Source organism: Haplochromis burtoni, unplaced genomic scaffold (genome assembly GCF_018398535.1).
Source record: "Haplochromis burtoni strain Fernald_Lab_line unplaced genomic scaffold, NCSU_Asbu1 Contig_563, whole genome shotgun sequence".
NCBI classification, from domain to species: Eukaryota; Metazoa; Chordata; class Actinopteri; order Cichliformes; family Cichlidae; genus Haplochromis; species Haplochromis burtoni.
In genome coordinates, this window is record NW_024582924.1 from 245,720 (window position 1) to 268,290 (window position 22,571).

The window sequence follows — 22,571 nt, forward strand, 5'->3', positions numbered from 1 at the left end:
GCTCAGACTCTTATTACTGGGCTCTCCTGTTAATTCTCTGCCACCGATCAGCACGATCCTCAACTCTGGAGAGTCGTGACTGTGCCCTGCAACACAGATGCAGCACTGTTTACAAACTGTAAAACTAGAAAAGTGTCTTCATACAGAATTTATGGACACGTTTGTGTAACTGCAAGTACTAGTAAATAAAACTGTGAAAACAATGTGAGTAGATAGCAGTGGTATGTTTGCTTAGCTTGTTGTCCATCAGTTTAAAAGCCAAGATGACAGAGGTGTGAAATAAAATGATGTTTTATACATACAGAATAATCTGTAAATGATATCTCTGTTAAGCACTGAGTACTCTACTGAACACTGTGGAATCTAAGCACAATCAGACATGCGACACTGAGAGTCACTTCCCTGTATGCAAAGACACGCCCAGTAACAACTGAGTCTGATTAAAAATGTGCTTCCTTGTTATGTTAACAAATAAATCAAAACAGTCTTATATTCCAATTCTATATACAGGTTTAATGAACAGAATAATATTTACCAGAGCTGGGAACAGCACGCTCATCAGCCATTGTTTAACTAAAGTGAAACAAAGAACAGGAAATGCAGAACTCAAAGAACCAGTTTTGATAATCTACAAGCTGTTTTCTTAAGTCTTTTTAAAACAGTTCAGGGAAACAGTGCTGCGAAGAAGTATTTGCCTCTTCCTCATTTCTTGGTTTTTGTTTTCTTTCCAGTTTTGTTAAATGTTTCAGATGGTAAAATAAATGTTGATATTAGACTAAAGTAACCTGATTAAAGACAACAGTGATTATTTCATTTATTAAGGTAAGAAAGTTGTCCAATCCTACCTGGTCCTGTGCGACAAAGTGAGAGCTTAGTTCAGTTTCACTAAACACACCCAGGCCTGATTACTGCCAGACTTGCTGAATCATGAAATCACCAAAAGGAAGAGAAACTGTCTGATAAAGTGAAGTAGGCTAAAAGCTCTGAAACAGCACCACATATAATAACACAGTCTAAAGAAACAGCTGAGAAATAAAGCCATTGACATCTCTCAGTCTGGAAAGACAAATGGAGAAGATTTGGAGTATAAAAGATGTCATAAGAGAACCAGAACAACATTTAAAGAACTGCAGGCCTCACTCACCTCAGTCAATATCAAAGTTCATGATTCAACAATAAGAAAAAGACTGTGAAAAATGGCGTCCATGGGAGAGCAAAACGAACACAAAGGTTCGTATCATTCCCCAAGAAATATATTAAATAAAATAATATTAAATTGAAATTATATATATTATATATAAACTAATAGTCTATGAACTGATGAGAAAAAAAGGTTCATTTTTTGGAAGTCAAACGTGGTGGTGGTAGTGTGATGGTCTGGTGCTTCTTTGCTGCACAAGGTCTGCTTGCAGTTTTTAACAGAGACTTTTACATATCCTTTATTTATCTGGGTAAAAAGTGTCATTGACATAAAAAATGTCTTTTTTTAAAGAAAGATCTGGCCAGGAGGGAAGCAGAAATTGTAAAAATAAATAATAACATAAACAGTTTTATAAACATTACTTTAAGACTAAGAAGGAAAAGATTGAACTATTAAATATATATATAATTAATATAATATAATATAATATAATTATATATAATATATACTAATTAATATATATATATAATATGCAGAATCTAGAAACATATCTTTATTTCATATATAGCCCCTTCAACAAATCCTTTTATTTTCAATTCAAATTGTATTTATACAGCACCAAATCACAACAGACAGTCGCCTCAAGGCGCTTTATATTTAAGGTAGACCTAAAATAATACATACAGAGAAACCCAACAATCATATGACCCCCTATGAGCAAGACTTTGGCGACAGTGGGAAAAAAAACCTCCCTTTTAACAGGAAGAAACCTCCGTCAGATCCAGGCTCAGGGAGGGGCGTCTGTCTGCTGCGACCGGTTGGGGTGAGAGAAGGAAGACAGGACAAAAAACATGCTGTAGAAGAGATCCAGATATATATTTATACTTCCCCAGTCTAGGTACACTAACAGGCCAGTTGCCATTTCTTTAATGTGAAGGATGTGGACGTCCTGGAGAGGGAGGAACAGAGGGACGGAGAGTAACACAGGTCATTTACATGAAAGGGGAAAGATATCTAGGCCCCTTAAGTGTACCTCTATCTCCAACTTACAATGCTGTGATTGCGTCCACTCCCCAACTCTCTGAATGGTACTCATGGTCAATCAATGGTACAATCATGAAACTGCCCATTGTTAGACATTGTTAGTTTCACCTATTATGCAAATGTACTGTTTAAAAGGTTGGGGAAACCTGCAGTCAGCTGAGAGTGAAGAAGTCACTTGGATGAGTACTGAAATGGTTCTTCCACTGAAAAAGTCCAGGAAAACAGGATCAACTTCTAGGTTTGTAATTTTTGTTTATTCTCTTTAGTGACAGGGTTTTAAATCTGTGCTAATATTAGTGTTTTCTTGGAAAAACTTACTGACAGTGGAACAGTAGGCTGTGAAAGTCTGGGTGAATATAGTTATATAAATAAAGGTAGGAAACTTTGAAGTTAATTTGCCTTCTTTTGGTTGTATGGGTAACAGGTTAGAGTGACGCTCAGTCGGGTCTCAAAAGACTGGATAAGCACAAAATATACCAAAGTGAACTGGTTCCTGACTCAATCATTCTTTTCAGGTCATAGAATTGTTTTGCTCTTCCTTATCCAGGTTAAATGAGCTTCAGTAACAGGGTTGCTGATATGTTTTTGGGGAAAAACATTTATTATTCTTCATCTTTAACATATTGATGTGATGAAAAAAATGGTGTAACAATATAAAAGACACAATTATAAAATGAATTGTAATTGACATGAAATATGGTTATCAAGAAGTTGGGATAAAATGTAAAAAAAATAAATAAAAACAGCTTCTTGATCTATTTTGTATTTTAAATATTTTGGAACCATTTTTTAACAACTAGCTTTAGCTTTTTCTCCCAATAAGTGTAATTTACACAAAAAATTATATTTTAATAGCTTTTACGTGGATGGATGGGATATAATTTTGTGAAACGTGAAATGCTCACACTAGAGGGAGCTGTCGTTATTTTACCTCTCCGTTGAAGGCGACGCCACACGCCATCTTTGTTATGGGCGGACTAGGACAGCTGATGACGGAGGCGTTTTCTTCCCTGTGATTGGTGGACTGACGCTATGCCAAAGGTCGTGTATATTTCGCGCTCTTGATTCACAACCCAACTGGCGCGCTATTGAAACAGCCGCAGTATGTGAAGAAATACGAACCTTTGGTTCGGTTTCGGAGCAGTTCGGAAAATATCCGTGTAACCTTTTAGCACTTTGCCTTCTTATATACTTGTCTGACACGCTAGTGAATGTTTGGAGCACTTCTGGGATCTGTGGGAAGCTTTTAGACTAGCATCTAGCGAAGACAGCTAGCTTGTTGTTTTACAGTAACATATTTCTTTTGTCACCAAACAGACTCACGCGATGATTTTATGTTTAGTTGTTTGTTCAGTCAGTCGTAGACGTGAATGACAAACCTTTGCAGCAAGTTCCGGTTCGGCTTCATCGGTGAGTGTTTCCTTTGTTTACGTAGTTTCTCTTGTGTCGCACAAAACTGGAAGTTCCTGGGCGCCATGTCAGGAATAACATCATTTTACAGCTTAGTTGTTGTTCGCGAACACCATAAGTAACAGACACGTGAGCCTAGTGTTTATCAGCCTTTTCATACTGACAGTGCTTTAGCAAAACTTCTACTTGGCTGTCGTGACATTGACAAAAAGCGCTGACAGAACACTACTTTAAAGAAAAAGAAAGGCTTTGTGTTATCACTTGTAAATACACTTAGTGTTAAAGTAATTATTAATATTTCTGAATGTAAATACCACATGCTTTTATCACAATGTCAAAACATAATAAACGCTCGTAATCCGCGCAACAAAATAAAAGGAAAACGGCTAAATCATCCAGAACATACCTGAATGCAGATGCATCATACAAAGTACAAATAACCTGCACATAGCTTTATTTTAATTGTTGATTTTCATGTCCCCCCCTTTCTTTCCCCATTGTTATTTTTCCGGGTCCTTTTTTTTTCTTGCCACCAGACTCGCTGCCTGGTGATTGTAGTGAATTTTTCACATTCAGCGACTGATTGCAACTTGTGGTGACTAAAGATTGCCCACTCACGACCAATTTGGATTGCACAGGTTGCCTAGTAGGAGGCAACCTTTTTGCAGTCAGTCTGACTTTGACTGCCTGCCATTACTCGTTTAAGGTTTGCAAATAGTTAGATCTAATTTATAAACACTGACTTATTGTTGGTTATTGTAAATATTGGATATTTACAAAGTTTAACTTTGAGGTCATCATTTGCAGTTAACAAAAGGTTCAAAGATCTCAATATATGTTAATGAAATACTCGGCAAAAAATAAAATAAAATAAAAACATCAAAAAGTATTGTGATAATATCATATTATGGAGTGTCTGGTGAGTCCCACCTGTAGCTTGTAGTTATTATTTTCTCTAAAAATGGTAAAGTCACAGAGGAGGAGAGATGGCTCCTTGGCAGGAATCAGTATGAGGGAAAATTAGAAAATGTCAGGTGACAGGATGGCTGGGTCTCTGGGAAAAGGAAAGTAGTTAAACTTTCACCTGAATCTCTGATGTGCCTTTGCTGATCTGTTCTTCTGCAGAGTTTTGTGTAACAGTGTTTTATTTCTTTCTGCTTTAGGTCTCGTCGGAAAATGGCTGGTGTTGTGGCTATGCCTTCTGTCATTGAGGACTTTGACAGCCAGGTGTGTTATGACACTGATTTGAGCAGCGCATCAAATGCACCAACTATTTTTAACTGCCTTGCATTTTTATCTTTGATTAAATTTGTCTTTCTTTTGCAGCCTTGCAAGAAATCTCGCAAAGATGGTGGCAGTCCTGTTGTCAAAACAATCACCAACTATTTCTCTCCTGTGCCTAAGCCTGTGGAGAAACCCTTCTCTCCTCCACGTTCCAACAACATCATGAACTACTTTAGCAAGAGGGCTCCATCCTGTAAAGTGAAAACCAGCTCACCAGAGCAAACTAAAGAAGCAGGGAGGCCTCATTTTGCAGAAAAACACAACAATCCGGAGACGGTGAAACAGCTGTCTCAGAAACGGGGTCGAAAAACCAGCAAAGCTGCAAGGAAACTTGTGGGGGCTGAAGGTGTCAGTTCCACCGAGGAGTCAAGTTGCGTGACTGTACAAGAATCCCATGAAAGCAAAGACCAGGCTGTAGATGCAGTTAAAAGTTTTGGAGTCCTTGGCAGCGATACAGCAGCTCTACTGGCCCAGCTTAGTGCTGAGAGCTGCATTCCTGCAGAAACATCAGAGAGGAATGCCACTAAGATTATCACGGATGAGCAGGCTGAGAAAGATGATGATCAGGAAGATGGTTCTAAATGTGTTGAACTTAAAACAGCACTAAACACTATTGAGTTGTCTCCGATTGTACCATCAAAGTATGAAGCAAAACAGGTTAAAACCACACCACAAAATACCAGGAAGAGGCAGCAACAAGAGGCAAAGCAGTCAGAGGCAGAGGAGAAAGAAGCAGAAACTGAGAACTCTCTCCGTGATGTAAGCACGGAGGTCAATGTTGATGAGTCTTCTCAGTTGAACAGCAGCACAGTAAGAATCTCCTTTGAGGATTTTGTGCGGAGTCAGAATCAGGATGAGGCTGAAGAGGACAAAGAAGCTGAAGAAGTAAAAGATGATGACCGTAAAATTAAAATTGAGACAAAGGAAACAAACTTGGGTGAGCTGGATATTTCCAAATCTGAAGAAAACATGGTTCCTAAGGAGTCGCCGTCATTTCAGGTTTCACCCCGAACTGTCACCATCCAGGCTCAAGTGCACGTCTCACCAAAACAAGAACCAAGCAAAGCAGTGGGAAAGTTGGCTTCCATCTTCAACCGGAGAAAAGGCGCGCATAGTCCTGCAGAGAGATTCTCACCTTCTCTCGCAGAGGCTGGACACCAGCTTCCTTCTCTGACTACCAAACGGAAATCCAACGTGGTTCTCCAGGAGGAGGATCTAGAGCTGGCAGTGCTCGAGAGCGAATCCACTCCTAAGTGCAGTGAAGTCGAGAGGAAGCAGTTCATGGCCGCTTTTAAGCAGCCCACTGCAGACAGCTCCAAATCCAAGCCTGTCAAGAGCCAAAGCAAGCAGAAGCAACCAGGAGAGCAAAGTTTGGATGCTGCTGATAAAGCTGCTGAAGCTGAAACTGAAAATCTGCTGACTGTTGAGCAAACATCTCAACCCTCTCAAGGAAAGAAAGCCACTAAGAAGAAACCAGCAAAAAAGGGGGGAAAGAAAGCTAAAGAGGGAGAGGAGACTGTGAGTGCGTCTCCTGCTGCTGCTGAGGAAGAAACGCCAAACATGACTGTTGAGGTCGAGGAGAAAAGGCCAGAGTCTCCCATCACCACATCTCCGTCCGTGCCAGCTCTGAGAAGATCCAGACGGGAGGCCGTAGTGCAGAAAACACCTGAAACCACCCCAACAAGTCCTCTCAGAAAAACCAGGAGACAAACTCAAACAGAGTCAAAGGACACTGATGTTACTGCTTTACCTCATCCTGAGGACAGCCCCATAAAGATGTCCACCCCAAAGACCCGCACGTCCAAATATGGCGTCTTTCAATCGGAGCTGATGTGCCCGCCTGACGATAAAGAGAGTCCAATCAAGTGACGCATGCTTTTTCTTTAATCTGCCTCCTGATCTTAGCCATTTTTAACATAAAAATGAAAACGTGTAATGTTTTTTTTCTTTTTTTTTTCTTTTTTTTTTTTTTAGGATGAAATTTACGCGATCCAGTAAAAATGTTTCCACATCAAAGGCTGAAGGCATAAATGTGTCTTTGCCTACTAAAGTAAGCATGGCATTTTTTATTTTGTGACCTTGGGAAAAATACTAAACCATCATAATTGTGGTGTGAAGATAATTAAACACTTGTTCTAATTCATCCTATTCAGACATCGAGTGAGTCTAAGAAGAGAGAACAGGCCAAGAGGTTGGTGCAAAAAGCCAAAGTGATTCAGCAGAATAAAAAAACTTTGGAGGAGAAGAGCTCTCTGAGGCGATCATCGCGAACTTCCATCAAGAGGAGCTACTGTGAAGATGAGGTAGAGTCAGTGGCAAGCGAGGAAGATGAAGTGTGTGTTAAGATGAGGCTATGAGTGAGTGGTGTTGTGTGGCTGTGTAAACAAGAACTAAGGCAGACTGGTCTCAGATTACTGAGACTACAAAATCGAACGTAACTAATACACACGTGTGTTAATACACACTAAACTACACATTTATTTCTCAGTCATGTTGTGGATGTTTACTCAGTTTGTCCTTAAGGGTCTTATGACATTATAAGACATTACTCGGAGAACATTTACATGTGAGGTTTCGATGTCGATTGCAAGTTACTTTAAGATCATCTTTATTGTCACTGACAGGAACAATGGAAGATATTTTGACAGCATAAATGTAAAATTTAAACATTTACATACAGTATAGTGCATAATTGAGTGCTCTAGTGCAGATAAAGGTGGGGATGGATCGTCAGTTCTTCATTCAAGACACATTTCACTGTGGTAGAGGTTTCAGAGGGGTCGTTATTTCAAACCTATGCCATAACTTTCCAACTGAAACATAAATCCTCAGTCATTAGTCACCACTGACCCAGATGTTTTTAAAATCTGGGTTTAAAAATCTGAACAGTTATCAGTCTTAATGCATCAGGCCTAAATATTACCTCGCTGTCACCCGCATGAGTCTTTCTGGAGTAAAACTTAAAATACAACACCATAAAAAAGGCTCTCTGTGTTTTTGTTTGTTTGTGTTTGTCAGGATTCTGTCATCTGCGTTGATGACCAGACTGCCTCTCCTCTCAAAGAACCTGAAAAGATGAAAACCCAGAAGCTTTTACGCAGTCTGAATGATGTTTTGGGCAAAGCCGCCCCACCTGGCAAAGCCTCTTCGGGTAGCTTTTATAGTTTCCTCTTAGCTAAAACTGTGATTTATTGATTTATTTTGTAATATCTTCTAACAGATATGTGTTTCCTTTGTTTAAGGCTCCAGAGTGGGCTCACACAGCCAAGACAAGACTGCTCGCAAGGTGTCAGCCGTGATCTCCATCTTTGATGACAGCAGCCGCGAGGGCTCGGAGAACTCGCAGGATGATGAGCAGTTCAGGGCGCGCAGAGAGTTCCTGAAGAGCGGTTTGCCCGAGTCCTTTAAAAAACAGATGGCCAAGACTGCTGCCACGAAGGAGGCATACTCTGCCTCCTGTTCCTCCTTTCAGCTAGTGACACACACCAGGCAACCACCAAACGGTACGCATATTCATATTCAGTAGTCTAATATCATGTTGGAGTTTTAAGGCAAAGCCTAATTTCTGTGCATACCGACAGATTCCTCTCTCTGGAGTCTGCCATGGCCCGAGTCCTCATTACTGTGTCAGCTAAAAGAGCTTTGGAGGCAAACATCCAAACCTCTGCCAGCAGTCAGCGGCTCGCTTTGTGTGAAGACTGCACCAGCCTGTCAGAGCTTTTGTAAAAGGGTACGCTGTTTTAATAACCTGATCCTCAACACCCATCACTTAATATCCAGCTTTAATCCCTCCCATCTAAAGGCACATGTATAATAACAATGTTATATTTTTAAAAAGGATGAGTTTATATGAAAATGCAAGCTTAAAACCCCCTTTTGGCTGTATTGTACTGGGATAAATAAAGAGTGGACTTGTTTTGGTTGCAGGGTTCAGGCTGGAGACCTGAGATCTCTGAAAGTGTTCGTCAGCTTCTAGTTGAGGAGTTCAGCACCAGCAACCCTCAGTTCCCTGCACAGATGTTCATCGCTCGCTTCCTGAAGAAACGCGCTGACCATCAGAAGCAGTTTACACACTCAGGTCAGTGTCTATAAGCAGATAAGTGCAAGGACACGTGTTAAACTGCAGTAGCTGTGTGTTTTAGGGTTTAATGACAGTCTGTTTAGTCCTTTTGACTGTAATTAATGTTCGCCTTGTTTGAGTGAAAATGGGACAAATGTGCTTGTCTTGAATTATCCTGAACAAATACTGAATTTTCCTTTCTCAGAAGAAGAGGCTGCGACCAGAGATGCAGCTGAACCATCGGGAGGGAAGAGGAAAAGAACGAATGAAGGAGAAAATACGGCAAAGGTGGCTAAAAAGCGGCGATCCAACCATTCAGAGGAGAACGTCTCCACAGCAGAGCCAACGAAGCGTGGAGGCCGTACAAGACGATCTCAGAGATCCAGGCGAGGAGGGGAGGAAGAGGCGACAGAGAAAACCAAGCCTCCACTCCATCCTGTTCCCATCCCACCTGACGATGACAGCGTGTGCATAGTAGAGGACTTGCTTTCAGGAGAGGACACTGGGAATAAAGGTGTGGTAGCTTTTCTGTGTGTGTTCTGAATCACTGCTGTTACCTTAAAGGAGTCTGTAGTTCTTCTCAGTATATATCAGTATTTATCTGCTTTTGAGATGAAGTTTGTTTTACAGCCTGTTCTCTGCTGCCCCCAACTGGCCAAAAAAAGAAAAACAGTAATTGCAACTATAAATCCTGAGATTAAAATCTGAAACTCAGGCTGGTGTATTCTTTGTTTTGTTTTTTCCTACAGATGTGGTGAAGGAGGACGTGCTCTGGACTGACAAATATCTACCACAACACTCCAGTGACATCATAGGCAACCCCGCCTCAGTGAGGAGGCTGCACAGGTGAGGAAATGCAGATGTAGTTGACTCGTTTTTATAATGCTGTGCCTCTCATTTAAAAAAAAAACAAATCTGCACTGTATGGAGATCAAATACTGACTGTATATATTCTTTTTCGGCTAGCTGGCTGAAGGAATGGAAACTCCGTGCTGACAGAGAAGAAAGAAAAAAGCAGAAGGAGAAGAAAAAAGAGGACGGCAGCTATGGTGAGAGATAAGAACAACAATAAAAATCTTAACTACTACTTTTAGCTCTTTTAACTCTATGGATTTTTTTTAAATCCCCAGACTCAGACTGGGACGGTGGAGAGGACGACTCCCAGGATGGAGAGGACATGTTGTGTAACACAGTGCTGATCACAGGACCCACTGGAGTAGGAAAGACTGCTGCAGTGTATGCTTGTGCCCAGGAGCTGGGCTTCAAGGTACAGACGTGTCACGTGACTCTGATGCGATGCGTTTGCTCGATGGATACCTGGATAACTTAAGTTCCTAAATTGTCTCTTCAGGTGTTTGAGGTGAATGCTTCATCGCAGCGAAGTGGTCGTCTTATTCTGTCCCAGCTGAAAGAAGCCACTCAGTCACATCAGGTGGATAGTCAGGGGGTCAATGCCCACAAACCCACATACTTCAACAGCTATGGCACGAGCAGCAGCACCGGCTCGCTCAGGCCTGGATCTTCTCCAAGTATGTGAAAATATCACTCTCTCTTTTTTTAAATTTTACATTCTGCACAATCTGCATGAGAATATTACAAGATGACTCTCTGATTCAATCAATCAATCAATCAATCAATCAATCTTTATTTATAAAGCACTTTTCATACAAAAAATGTAGCACAAAGTGCTTTACATAGTTGAAAGCAGCCCACCCCACCCTCCAACTCACTCCCCACACTCTCATTAACATAAATTATGTGAATACTTTGTCTTTCAGGAAAGCTGAACTCCCCTCGCAGGGTGGTTTCCTCCCCCAGGAAACCGCAGTCGCCCAGAGGTGTTAAAAAAGGAAGCCTGACTCCAGTTTCTTTAGCTAAATTCTTTAAAACAGCAGCGTCCAGCACCAAGGAGCCACAAAACACTACAAAAGGTAAGCAGACGGGTACATTTTAATCTTCTTTGATGATAAAACCTGCATGAAGGGTTTTAATTGGGGACTTTATTCTTTCATTTCTTCTTCCAGCTGCTTCCAAGAAAGTTGGGAAAGCAAATGAGGCTGTCCTTCCTGTGAAATCACCACCAGCTCCCAAAGAGAAGGGCAGCGAAGAACAGAGCAAGAAGACGGCAACGTCGCTCATCCTGTTTGAAGAAGTGGATGTTATATTTGACGAGGACTCTGGATTTCTAGCTGCCATCAAGACGTTCATGACGACGACTAAGAGGCCAGTCGTCCTCACGACCAGCGGTTAGTCTTTCAGTGTGGCCTGTGCTAACGGTGTGTTTATCTACTGTTTGCATATTGAGTTTAAATGATGTTTGTTTTTGTAGATCCGGCTTTCAGCAGCATGTTTGATGGAACCTTTGAGGAAATACATTTCAAGGCCCCATCTCTGGTGAGTGGAGGGTTGTTCGGCTTGATTGTGTCGGCTCTGATGGAGTCATTCAGCCCAGCATTCATGTTTGGTTTTTTTGTTTGTTTATTTTTTTCCTGCTACAGTTGAACGTGAGCAGTTACCTGCAGCTGCTGTGTTTGGCTGAGGACATGAGGACGGACCCCGCGGACATCCGGTCTCTGCTCAGACTCAACGGCTGCGACATCAGGCAGAGTTTGCTGCAGCTGCAGTTCTGGACTCGCAGTGCAGGCGGCCGCCACGGGGCAAGGCCTTTAGTGCCGACGGGCAAAAATGGTAAGAAGATGATCAGGGAGAGTTTGAGCTTTTAATACCTTCTGTTTTTGCATAATAAAATAATTTTCTGTAGCTGTGACTCGCTCTAAAAGTGTTTTCTCTCTCATTTTATTAGAAACTGAAGTAAAGCCAGAAGCTGAAGAGGCAGCAGACAAATCCACCCTGCCTCCCTGTGACACTGGCTGCACTGAGAGCAAGCTGGGCCTGCTCAATAATGGACAAGAGAGAGACGTTTTGGAGCTGCTCAAGGTAAATTGTTTATTTACCACGCAGAGTGCATAACAGGCAGTCACGTCTATTAATGGATCGTGGCTCTGGTACTCAGGCAACAATTCCTGTCACTGCAGGGGCACCGAAAGTTTACTCACCGTACCTTCAGGCTGCTCATTCTTTCAAGTTAATTTTAGATGTATGGAAATACACTATCAAATAAAAGCACATTAACTGTGCACATTAGTTTGTAACTAAAGTGTGAAGCAGAACAGAAATGTCAGACTTTTAATTGTATTACACGCATTTTGTAGCTTTTCCTGCTGATAAAGAGCTCCCTGTGGCCATTCATCCTGCATTAAAGTAATGAGATAATAGATTTCTATAAGTTTACACATTTACTTCTTAAAATTTAAGCCCAAAGAGTCGCAGTGACAGATTTCTTTCTGTTGAAATGCAGATCACTCAGGGATTAAATGTGTAGTTAAACCTCTGTACACTGACAGAAAGGCAGTTTCAAACTTTGATCTTACTCAAATCAGTTTCACACCCCTGATCTGTAGTATGGACTTAGTCAATATTATTAAAATCTCATACAGGTAATTTGGCTGCAGCGACAAACAGAAACATGAATTAACTAGTAGTAGGTTGGACATCGTTCTGTGATCTGACATTAAATTACACCAAAGGAATCTCTGATTCCAGTAGGGAAAAATGTTTTTGTGAAATCAAGGAGTGGACGATATAGGAAGAAACGCGGACTGTCGTATCGATGCTTTCTGTTAGACGCTGCAGTTAAAAGTGTCAGTAAATAAAAATCCTTCATCCTTCTTTTCCAATAAGCTGCTCTCAGTGATGACACACTTCCTAAGTAACATAACCTTAAAACCCTCCAGGAGATGCACAGTATTTTCACGTAATAAAACAGAAAAATATATTTCTACCTCACATGTTGTGCCTTGTAACCAGCTACCACATAACCACATCAATAATTTCCACCCCCTGTTTGCTCCTCCTCTCATATGGAGTGCCGAAAGTGAGAGCACCTTGCAACGCTTGAAGTCCTTTGTTTACATTTGGGTCACACATCACCAGCTCCTCGTATCACCTCCACGATTGATGATTTCACTCAGGACATCATCAATCGTGACAATAAGGAGAATGATGTGCTGTGTTTAAAGGGGTGAAAATTATATTTTGAAGAGTAGTATTGGACGCTTATATGGCCCCACACTTTGAATAATGTCTGGCTTTAACAGGAGGAAAAAGTAGACACAGTTTGTTGTTTTGAAAGTTCAAATGCTGTTATAGTCCTGCAGGACTCGCACAGCACTTTGAGCTGAGCTGGAGTTAAGCGTGTCCAGTATGACTGAGTGTGTGTTGTTTCTGCAGAGCCACAGTCTGGTGGAGGAGTCCGGTTGTTGGGAGCTGCTGACGGACTGCAAACGACGTGGAGTCGACTTGCTCTACTCGAACATGGAGCTCCTTTTACCTCTGCCGCTCACACATCTGACTACCTCTACCCGCAGCCCAGAGCAGTGCGCTTCTGTATCGCAAGACCAGCCTTCTGCCAGTCCGAAAGAGCAACCGTCATCCACGCTGCTATCGACAGAGTCAGCTGATTGCTCGGACAGCAACAGTCCAGTCAAAATGTCTAACAGGATGAGGAAGAACAAGAGGAGACACCATCTACCTGACCAAGCTGGAGCTAACTCTGACTCAGACTCAGAAGATAGATTTCTTTCTCTCTGTAAGCCTCAGAAGGCTCCTCAGGCCAAAGAGAAAGTCAAAGCTTCAGAAAGGGCTAAAAGGAAGCCGCTGACTCCTGAGGAGCGCTTAAAAAGCCTCCCAGTGTCACAGTGTCTGGAATCAATAGCAGACTTCTTAGACAGCATGTCCTACATGGACTCGTTGCTCAACAGGGCTGACAGTCACAGAGGTCTGTCATCTGTAAGTGTGGTCATAAAAGATGGGATGACAGATGAGTCAAGTGTGGAGGCTGAAAGAGGGAGCTCGATGACAGCAACTGGCCTGGAGATCCAGGCGGCGGTCGAGGCTCTGAGCTTCCGCAAGTTCCGGATATCAGCAGAGGAGGCTTTGGAGAGAACACGACAGCTGGAAGGGGAGCTGGCCAAAGAGGCTGCAGCAGAGCTCAGCCTCCCCGTGGCTGCTCATCGGGAACGTTTCAGCTTCACACAGGACGGGCCCTCAGAGCCACAGTGAGTTTGGACCCCGAGAAAATGCCACGTTGCCCAACAAACGTGTAAAAGTAGTTTCAATGGTTTTAGCTGACGTTGATGTCCGGTGTTGCTTTCCAGGTTGGTCGAGCGGAGGAGAGAAGTGATGGAGAGTCTGATGCTGAAAGGAGTGTTTGGTACACTTGGCAACAGTCCACCAGCTGCTCTGGACTATTTACCAATCATGCGCTGCATCTGCAGATCCGAGAAGCTTAAGGAGCAAGGCAAAGTTAAGCGAAGGTGAGGACAGAATTGCTGCTCCTTCAGCCGGTCAGCGGTGGCGGGTTTGGATTTAAACCGTTGACAGGATGTGGTAAAGATGACGGCGGTGGTAGTGAGGTTTAATTTTGTCACATTTGAATATGAGGCTACAAATAAATAAAATAAAATGTGGTGCATTAATGCAAGTCATTTGTATGAGTCCACAGATAATGCTGAGCTGTTTATTTTCCGCCTCCTCCAGGTTTCTGCACTACCTCGACGCGATCCACTTGGGTCTCGAAAAAAGGACTCTACAGCTGCTCGCTGAAGATTTCCCCTAAAACAACAAAGACGACCAGACTGGACTCCACAGTCACACACAGGCCTTCAATAAGTACTCTCTGGCTCTCAGAAGGACTGGTGTACAGATCTAAATAAGTGTGTGTCATCCTCTGAGATGGTGACAGAGCACACGGTCAGAGGCGTGTGAGCACAGAGGACCGCTTCCACACTGGTACCAACATAGAGGCGACTGAATAGTAAAGATTTAATCTGAGCTAAAGGACGGACAACTAACTAACCTCACTTGTGTCATCTTTTGGTGCTCTAAAAACTAAAATTTTACAATTTTGTCATCTTTATATTTTTGTACAGTAGTGCTCTATAGGGATGCGTATCGGTGGTTTTTATTTTGCAAAGTGCTGTTTTTATGAAGTAAAAAAAATTTTCTTCTTCTTCTTACTAAGCCCCTGGGGTCCCTCGTGTGTGGGTGTGTGCAAAATATAATTTGTAAGTTACTGAATTGAAGTGCACATGCATGTCTGGCAGCTTCAGATGTCTGCAGCCAGCACATCTCTCTGCACAATAACTTACAATTAAAGGAATTTAAAAAAACAAACAAACAAAAAACGACTTCACGGGCTCCATGCTTTACACCACATGTAAGAGATTAACATGTAAAATAAATCTTGCTTCTGTATTTGTGTAAATTGTCACTGATTTATTTCTTTTATTATTTTTTTGGTTCATACAGTTAATAAAGACGTGCAGCTCTTGATCCAAAGCTTACTGTGACATCATCAGTCATTTTGCTGTCTTTAATGCTTTAAATATGGACACTTTCTTCACCACAGTGGGGATTTCCTTACACAGCAATAAACGTTTATCATCCAAACAAGCCTAATGGTGTCATAAATCTGCTAAATTTAACAGGCTTCCGTGTAAATTGGCAGCGCGGCGGGCAGACCGGTTTGTGGTTAGTTTCCTCTTTACCTTCATCACAGAGAGCAGCAGGGTGCTCTGTGCACAAAGGTGCATTGTTTAAAAAAAAAAAAAAAAAAATCAAAGGGAGCACCCTCTGTGACAAGCTCGCAGCTGGACGCGCTCCAGAGGGAGGAGGGTGGAGGTCCGCTTCGCGTTGAGGCATCCAAAACTCTTCTGTCGCAAGTTCCACTTTTTCTTTCTTTTTAATTTTTTTTTCTTAGTCGCCTTTTGTTGTTTGTCGCACCATGTGACCGCCACGCTCAAGTTCAACCGCGGGATCCATCAGTGTATGAGCCTGACTGTGCAGAGAAATGGCAAACCGTGAGCGGAACAAAAAGATTTTACTGGAACTGGTGAAACAGTCAGACAACAGCCGGTGCGCTGACTGCGGCGAGCCCGGTAAGCAAATATATAAACGTTGGTACGTTTGTTATCGAAATAAAGTGAGGCGCGGATCCGAATTTGATGTGCGGGTACTACTCAGAGGCCTCGAGATGTTCAGATTTGATTTATTTTCATGCAGTTTAACCGGTTTGTTAATGTTATTTATGAGGCTTGAAAAGACTGTTGCTCTGCGTGAACGCGTGCACCCTGAAGCATGTCCGTCACGGCTAAAGCTTGGTGATGGGCTGACATTGAGGGGCTGAAAAGGGTTTCCTGTTTTTGAACTTGAAAACTTAATACTTAAAAACTCAAAAGTCACTTTCCCGGGCATAGATGAGGCCTAATTGTGAACTAAACATTTACAGATTTCAGTGGAAATCTTAAATGATTGATTAGATTTTTTTATATGTTCTTAACCTCCTAATAGAGTGGCGGGAAGAAGTATTTATCTGAGTCATGTCTCTTCTTCTCACCTCTCCCAGAACCGGACTGGGCCTCCTACAAGTTGGGAATTTTTGTGTGTCTGAACTGCTCCGGGATCCACCGCAGCCTGTCCAGCCATGTCAAATCTATCAGGCTGGACTTCTGGGAGGACAAACTAGTAGAGGTGATCACTGTTTTATCAGTCGCCCACCTCTATTTGTGCTGTATCAGACTGTGTCTGTGTGTAATCCTAATGTGTGTGTGTTTATTCTGTGGGGTGGAAGTTCATGGAATCCAATGGCAATGCCAGGGCCCAGGCTCAATATGAGAAAGCTGTTCCACCGTACTACTATCGACCCCAGCGGGAAGACTGCAAGTAGGTCTTTTCCAGGATGATGATATTTACCAGCCTCTGTCGCCATGGCAGAATCCTTTATGTGTAATACCAGACTGCTGACAAGGCAGAGCCACAAAGTAGAGAAGTGAGAGCTTCTGGCTGTAGAAGAGAAATATAGATGAATTTCTGCTGCTAAATCAAGCTTCAATGATTCAGGTTTTTGTAAGAACACATTGCTATTGAACTGTGCATACTTTTATATTTTCACTTTGATCCACAGTATCCTCAGGGAGCAGTGGATCCGTGCTAAATATGAGAGGAAGGAGTTCACAGGAGAGACCAAGTATCCACCGCTGCCATACACCACAGGTGACTTTTTTAACGATTTACTTATGAACTCTTTGGGGCTCACATTCTTGTCAGTATCGGGGTAAAGGAAAACCTGTTCTTTGCATGCAGAACTGTGCCAGAAAAACCCGTTCTTTGCACAATGAACCATCCAGGAAGTGAAATCTAGCCACTGTCTCTTTGAGCAACCAGAAGGTTTTCATTTTAAGTGAAACCTTTTTTCTTATTCCCCTGTGACTCTCTTGGATTCATACTAGGGTTCTATGAAGGAATACTGTTGAAGAAAGGCAAAGACAACACACAGTTTCTGAAGAGGAAGTTCGTGCTGTCGGAGAGAGAATTCACCCTGAGCTACTACAACAAAGAAGATGTGAGTTCCCTGCAGCTTTGACACAGTTACACCACCCGCTAGAACATGAATCACCAAGAGCGATGACCCTTAAATACTGCAAGATGTGTAGTTATTATGGCGTAATCATTGCTTATGTTGAAGAAATTTGATCTTGTATCTAAGCTCTTTGTTTATCTTTTGCACACACAGCTTTAAATGTTTCTTCAAAGATCTATTGTAAGCAGGAAAGCCACCTTAGAATCAGTCAGTTTCCTATAGCTTCACATACACCAGCAACTATAAAGGCAGACGGTCACCATTTACCGGGGGAAATTCAGCTAATTTGGTTTTAGTTTTACCGCTAAAGGTCAAACAAGGAGATTTTTGGTACTCGTCCACAGATGCTTATCAAATTATCAGGTTATTACCATGATCAGCCGTCTGCCATGGCCAGCTGAGGTGAAAGGAGGGAAATGGGATAAAAGACACACTGTGGAAGCAATAGTCTTATCTTAGGATTTATTTGACTAATTTCACTTCGATATATGGTGGATGTTTCCATCTGAAATTCATAAACTTGGATGATTTTTATTGCAGAAAATCAGGGTAATAACTGGCTCACAACAAGATAACGGCAGCAATAATAAAAAGTTGCACACATGAGGTGTCCCTTACACATTACGGGGCCTTATCTATATTATTTGCATCTGCATTGAATCCACGTGGAGCCTATGACATAAGCCTATTCAACTGGTCAACGCCACAGATAAACCTGAGCAGCTGTGATAATGGCGACATGCTGTTACATTTCTAGAGAGGAGCGTGTCCGGTTAAGGCGTAGAGTTTCAGAAGAGTTTTAATGCAATTCGTTTCACTATAGCTCTCATAAACGTAAAAGAAAGTTAAAAAAGAACTAGAGGAAAAGTGAGAAGATCACTAAAGTAATTTGGATTCATCCTCTGGGCATCATGAATGTCTGTGCTCCAACTGATGCTGAGCAGTTTCGATCTAAGTGACATTGAACCAGTTTTTCCAGCAACAACAGCTGTATAAACTGGATGCCTTCCTGTTATGCCTCCCTCTGGGCTTCAACCAGGGATCCTTCACTTTTTATGCGCCTGTGGTAATCACCACTTGCAGCCAGCATGGCTCAGACAAGTGTAAAAACAGCAGCACAAAGCCTCCAAATCTGAACTGCCCTTGTGTATTTGTTACAGGAGTCTAAAGGCCCCAAAGCTGTAATATCCATCAAGGACCTGAACGCCACCTTTCAGCCAGAGAAGATCGGTCATCCTAACGGACTGCAGATCACCTACCAAGACGGGGATCACACCAGGAACCTCTACGTTTATCATGAGCGTTCTGAAGTCAGTCGACATGATCGTTTATAGCATCAATATTAACACCTGGTAGGTCTCATATACTTGTTTTGAGGTTCTAATAGAATCTCAAAGTTTTTGTTTTTGCTTTACTTCAGGAAATAGTCACATGGTACAACGCGATTCGAGCCGCTCGCTATGCGTACTTGAAGACGGCCTACCCGACAGGAAGCGATGAAGAAGTAAGTGTCAAACTATTTCATTTTAAGCCAGCTGTATGTCAGTTTTTAGCTTGTATATTTTAGTGTTTGACATGTTTTACTGTCTTGTGTCTTCATCAGCTGTTACCAATGATAACAAGAAACTACCTCAAAGAGGGTTACATGGAAAAGACGGGGCCAACGGTGAGCTCACTGAAGTCACTCGAGCGTCATTTGCACGCCTATATTATTTCTCTTCTACTTTGATTTTTACTCACACTCACCAGCAAACTTGTTTGTGACTACATTATGTGTGATCAGTACATCTGAATGTGTTTCTGTTCCTCTTTTAGACTCTGACTCACATGTGCGTGCAGCTCGAATCTTTTTTCTTTTTTAAGAATCAGTTTGTGCGATAGGAGGTTTTGAGGAAATGAAGTCTGATGAGCACATTTTTCAAATGCACATTTTATTTTTGAAATCAAATGTTTTCTTTTATTTTGTACGCAGCAAACAGAGTCATTCAAAAGGAGGTGGTTCATTTTAGACTCTCAAAACAGGAAGTTGCTCTACTTCAAAGGCCATCTGGTGAGGACACTACCTCTTTTTTCCATCTCACTCTAACCCCACACTGTACACCTATGAAGTATGTGAGTCACGTGCTTTTTCTTGTTGTAGGATGCAGAGGAGCTAGGGGCCATTTTTATCGGCACAGAGTGCAAAGGTTACTCGGTTAAGGAGTACGTCCCGCTGAACGCCCGGGGAAACAAGTGGAAGTGCGGATTGATGGTGGAAACGCCCGAGCGACAGTTCGTCTTCATGTGCGAGCAGGAGAGGGACCAGAGGGAGTGGCTGGAAGCGCTCAGGAAGGTTTTGTCCAGACCCATGTCACCCCAGGATTATACCGGTAAGCAAGACTTCAGTGTGCTTTAAATATGCTGGTGCCCAATTTTCCATATTATTTTTCTTTGTATTCAAAGGAAAACTTGAACTCCATTAACTAAATACCATACATGGCCACTATTTAATCCTCCACAGGCACAACCCATAACCATCACCCCATTTTACAGAAACGTTTGGACACTGTGGAAATTATCAGTAAAAGCAGAATGACATATTTTGCACAAATTTAAAATCTTATCTCTTATCTATGATGTTGAAACTGGGAAAATGTGTTGGGTTTTGCTCATTTTGAATTTAATGGCAGGAGCACATTTTAAAAAAAGTTGGGCGAGGGGGATTAAATAACTTGAAAAGTTGTGTAATGCTGTAAAACAAACATCTGATGGAGAGTGATGACAGTAAATAGTTTAAAATACTATTTATTGTCTATTTAATCCATTACTGACCATTTAATCCAGGGGTGGGCAACTCCAGGCCACGAGGGCCGGAGTCCTGCAGGTTTTAGATCTCACCTTGGGTCAACACACCTGAATCACATGATTAGTTCATTACCAGGCCTCTGGAGAACTTCAGGACATTTTGAGGAGCTAATTTAGCCATTTAAAATCAGCTGTGTTGGTTCAAGGACACATCTAAAACCTGCAGGACACCGGCCCTCGAGGCCTGGAATTGCACACCGCTGATTTAATCATTGGGATTGTTTCCAGTCCCTATAAGGCAGGGGTGGACAACTCCAGGCCTCGAGGGCCAGTGTGGCTGAAAACCTATATTGCATGACCATTATCTTTAGGTCCAGTCATGATTCTGGTCGCGCTTTATGGTTTTCTCACTGCTGCGCACAAAAATGCAATTTTGCCTTTTTCCTTTTACTTTGTAAAGAAAAAAAATTTTATACTTCAGGAACATTGCCACCTTCTCTGGACCTCAGTTTTTTAAGGCATCACTCACCCAGGCCTAGAGACCGATTGGCCAACCAATGGTCACTAGGGAAAAATGTGTATCCCCTCCCTGATTGGCAAGTAGTTGCTAGGTGACACACTCACAATGAAGGATCTGCACTAAAAATCTCTTCATGATTGTTCTGGTTGCTAGCACACGGACTTGCAGGGATGACGTTTTGTTTGATAAGTGTTGCTAACTACTGGCTGAGCTGCAATGAAACTTAAAAAAGTGCAACACAAACTGGAAATGGAGAACTTTCACTTTCAAAAATTCCAGCTTTACTGCTTCAACCAGTTCCATTACAGTAGTGCAACCTTTACTCTGAAGGTGAAGGGTCTCCGTTCAAAAGCTTGCATCTCTGATGGTATGGAGGCACATCAGTGTCCATGGAATTGGTAGCTTGCGCATCTAGAAAGGCAGCATTAATGCTGAAAATACATACAGGTTTTAGAGCAGGGGTGGGGGAACTCCAGGCCTAAATGGCCAGTGTCCTGCAGGCTTTAGATATCACCCTGGTCAACACACCTGACCACCCTTGAGGCCTGGATTTCCCCCACCCCTGTTTTAGTGCAACACATGCTCCCATCCAGTATGCTAAACCACATACTGCTCAGTTTAAAGATTCATTATCTATTGTGTTCTACTGTGAATAAAATATGTGTTTAAGTTGATATTTCCAAATCATTTGAATCTGTTTTTATTTATATTTCACACAGCACACTCCCATCTACTTTTTTAACTAGGGTTATATTTGGTTTCAATGACGGAACCTTGACATGTATTTACTTAAGATATAGTGTGCAGCAGCAAGACACATGCTGTCTGTAGCTGTTTCTGTCTGTCCGAGAAGAGGCAGAGAGAAAAAAAGCATCTTGTGTTATCACAGTTACTGTATATATTTTTGGCCTTGTTTAGCACATTCAGATATGGTGTTGGTACGTTTTTAGGTAATATTTTAAGCCCTTAGTTGGCATGCTTATCCTCTAAATGTAGCTCGTAACAGTGCAAAAGCAAAGTGCCTCAAGCAATCTGGCCTCCCTGCTACAGCTTTAATATACATATGTAATCATTTATAGAAAGCTGTAGTAGCTGATCGTTAGTGTGTTAAGCTCTAATGATGTTCTTTCTCATTCCAGCTGAAGCCGTCATGAAGTATAAGCGATGATCGATGAAGCTGCGAGCGAGAGAACAGACCTGCTGTCGGCTGCACTGACTCTCAGTACTGACTGATTCATGCTGTGCAGAGCATTAAAGGGCTTCAGTACGCTCACTTCAACTGACACTGTTTCTAATGCTAAAATAAGGCCTCACATGTGTTTATCATTATACATAAAATGCATTCTGCTGTTAAACACCTGATCAGCATTGATATATCACTGGGTACACCCATGCTGTATATGAATGTATTTCTAAAATTTAATAAATTTATTTTGGATATTTAATGAGTGGATACATTTATATTTGAAAGTGAAGATGCTACATGACACTATGGCCACAAAATAAATGTCTTTTTTTTGAATGGTGTCTTTTTTGCAAGGTTTTTTTTTTCCATGTGCAGACAAATTGCAAACACTTATTAGAAATGGTGCTAATGAATCAAGATTATGTCACAATATCACAGCTTTTTAAATTAATGCCATTTTGGTGTTTGCTCTTTCTTGTTCCTCAATTACCGGTATTTTTTATTTTTTAACTGAAAATTTTCTCATGCTGCCTTTAGGGGTCGCCAAAGCGGACCATCTGCATCCATCTCTGTCACACCAGCTATGTGCATGTCTTCCTTCACTACATCCATCCAATGAAAATTTGAACATGAGCTCGAAAACAAAATAACGTTTATAAAACA

The 22,571-nt window shown here is 41.8% G+C and overlaps 2 protein-coding genes and 1 long non-coding RNA gene across 4 annotated transcripts; 2 read left to right on the top strand and 1 right to left on the bottom strand.

The window, feature by feature from the left end:
* On the bottom strand, positions 1 to 1,123 carry LOC106632373. The gene is made up of 3 exons (XR_001335746.2): positions 846 to 1,123; positions 536 to 573; positions 1 to 86 (listed from the first exon to the last, which is right to left on the bottom strand). It is a non-coding gene; the product is annotated as an uncharacterized LOC106632373 (long non-coding RNA).
* A 2,095-nt stretch (positions 1,124 to 3,218) lies between these two features.
* Positions 3,219 to 15,340, top strand: atad5a (ATPase family AAA domain containing 5a). Of its 2 annotated transcripts, none has more exons than XM_005947938.3 (22): positions 3,219 to 3,595; positions 4,759 to 4,822; positions 4,922 to 6,744; positions 6,854 to 6,929; positions 7,033 to 7,182; positions 7,898 to 8,030; positions 8,122 to 8,382; positions 8,461 to 8,609; positions 8,807 to 8,957; positions 9,145 to 9,453; positions 9,689 to 9,785; positions 9,906 to 9,988; positions 10,070 to 10,206; positions 10,291 to 10,468; positions 10,718 to 10,870; positions 10,964 to 11,185; positions 11,269 to 11,333; positions 11,438 to 11,627; positions 11,743 to 11,876; positions 13,230 to 14,056; positions 14,156 to 14,314; positions 14,538 to 15,340. In XM_005947938.3, exons 2-22 carry the CDS (start codon positions 4,772 to 4,774, stop codon positions 14,614 to 14,616), a joined length of 5,427 nt encoding a protein of 1,808 aa, XP_005948000.1. In that variant the 5' UTR covers positions 3,219 to 3,595; positions 4,759 to 4,771; the 3' UTR covers positions 14,617 to 15,340. The 2 variants fall into 2 exon arrangements, with proteins under 2 accessions (XP_005948000.1, XP_005948001.1); XM_005947939.3 differs by having other exon boundaries at positions 9,148 to 9,453.
* A 264-nt stretch (positions 15,341 to 15,604) lies between these two features.
* Positions 15,605 to 22,162, top strand: adap2 (ArfGAP with dual PH domains 2). Its single transcript, XM_005947940.3, has 11 exons — positions 15,605 to 15,937; positions 16,405 to 16,529; positions 16,630 to 16,721; positions 16,963 to 17,051; positions 17,288 to 17,400; positions 18,579 to 18,728; positions 18,839 to 18,922; positions 19,022 to 19,084; positions 19,391 to 19,468; positions 19,559 to 19,787; positions 21,862 to 22,162. The coding sequence occupies exons 1-11, from the start codon at positions 15,850 to 15,852 to the stop codon at positions 21,888 to 21,890; spliced, it is 1,140 nt and encodes a 379-aa protein (XP_005948002.1). The 5' UTR covers positions 15,605 to 15,849; the 3' UTR covers positions 21,891 to 22,162.
* Positions 22,163 to 22,571: the final 409 nt, after the last annotated feature.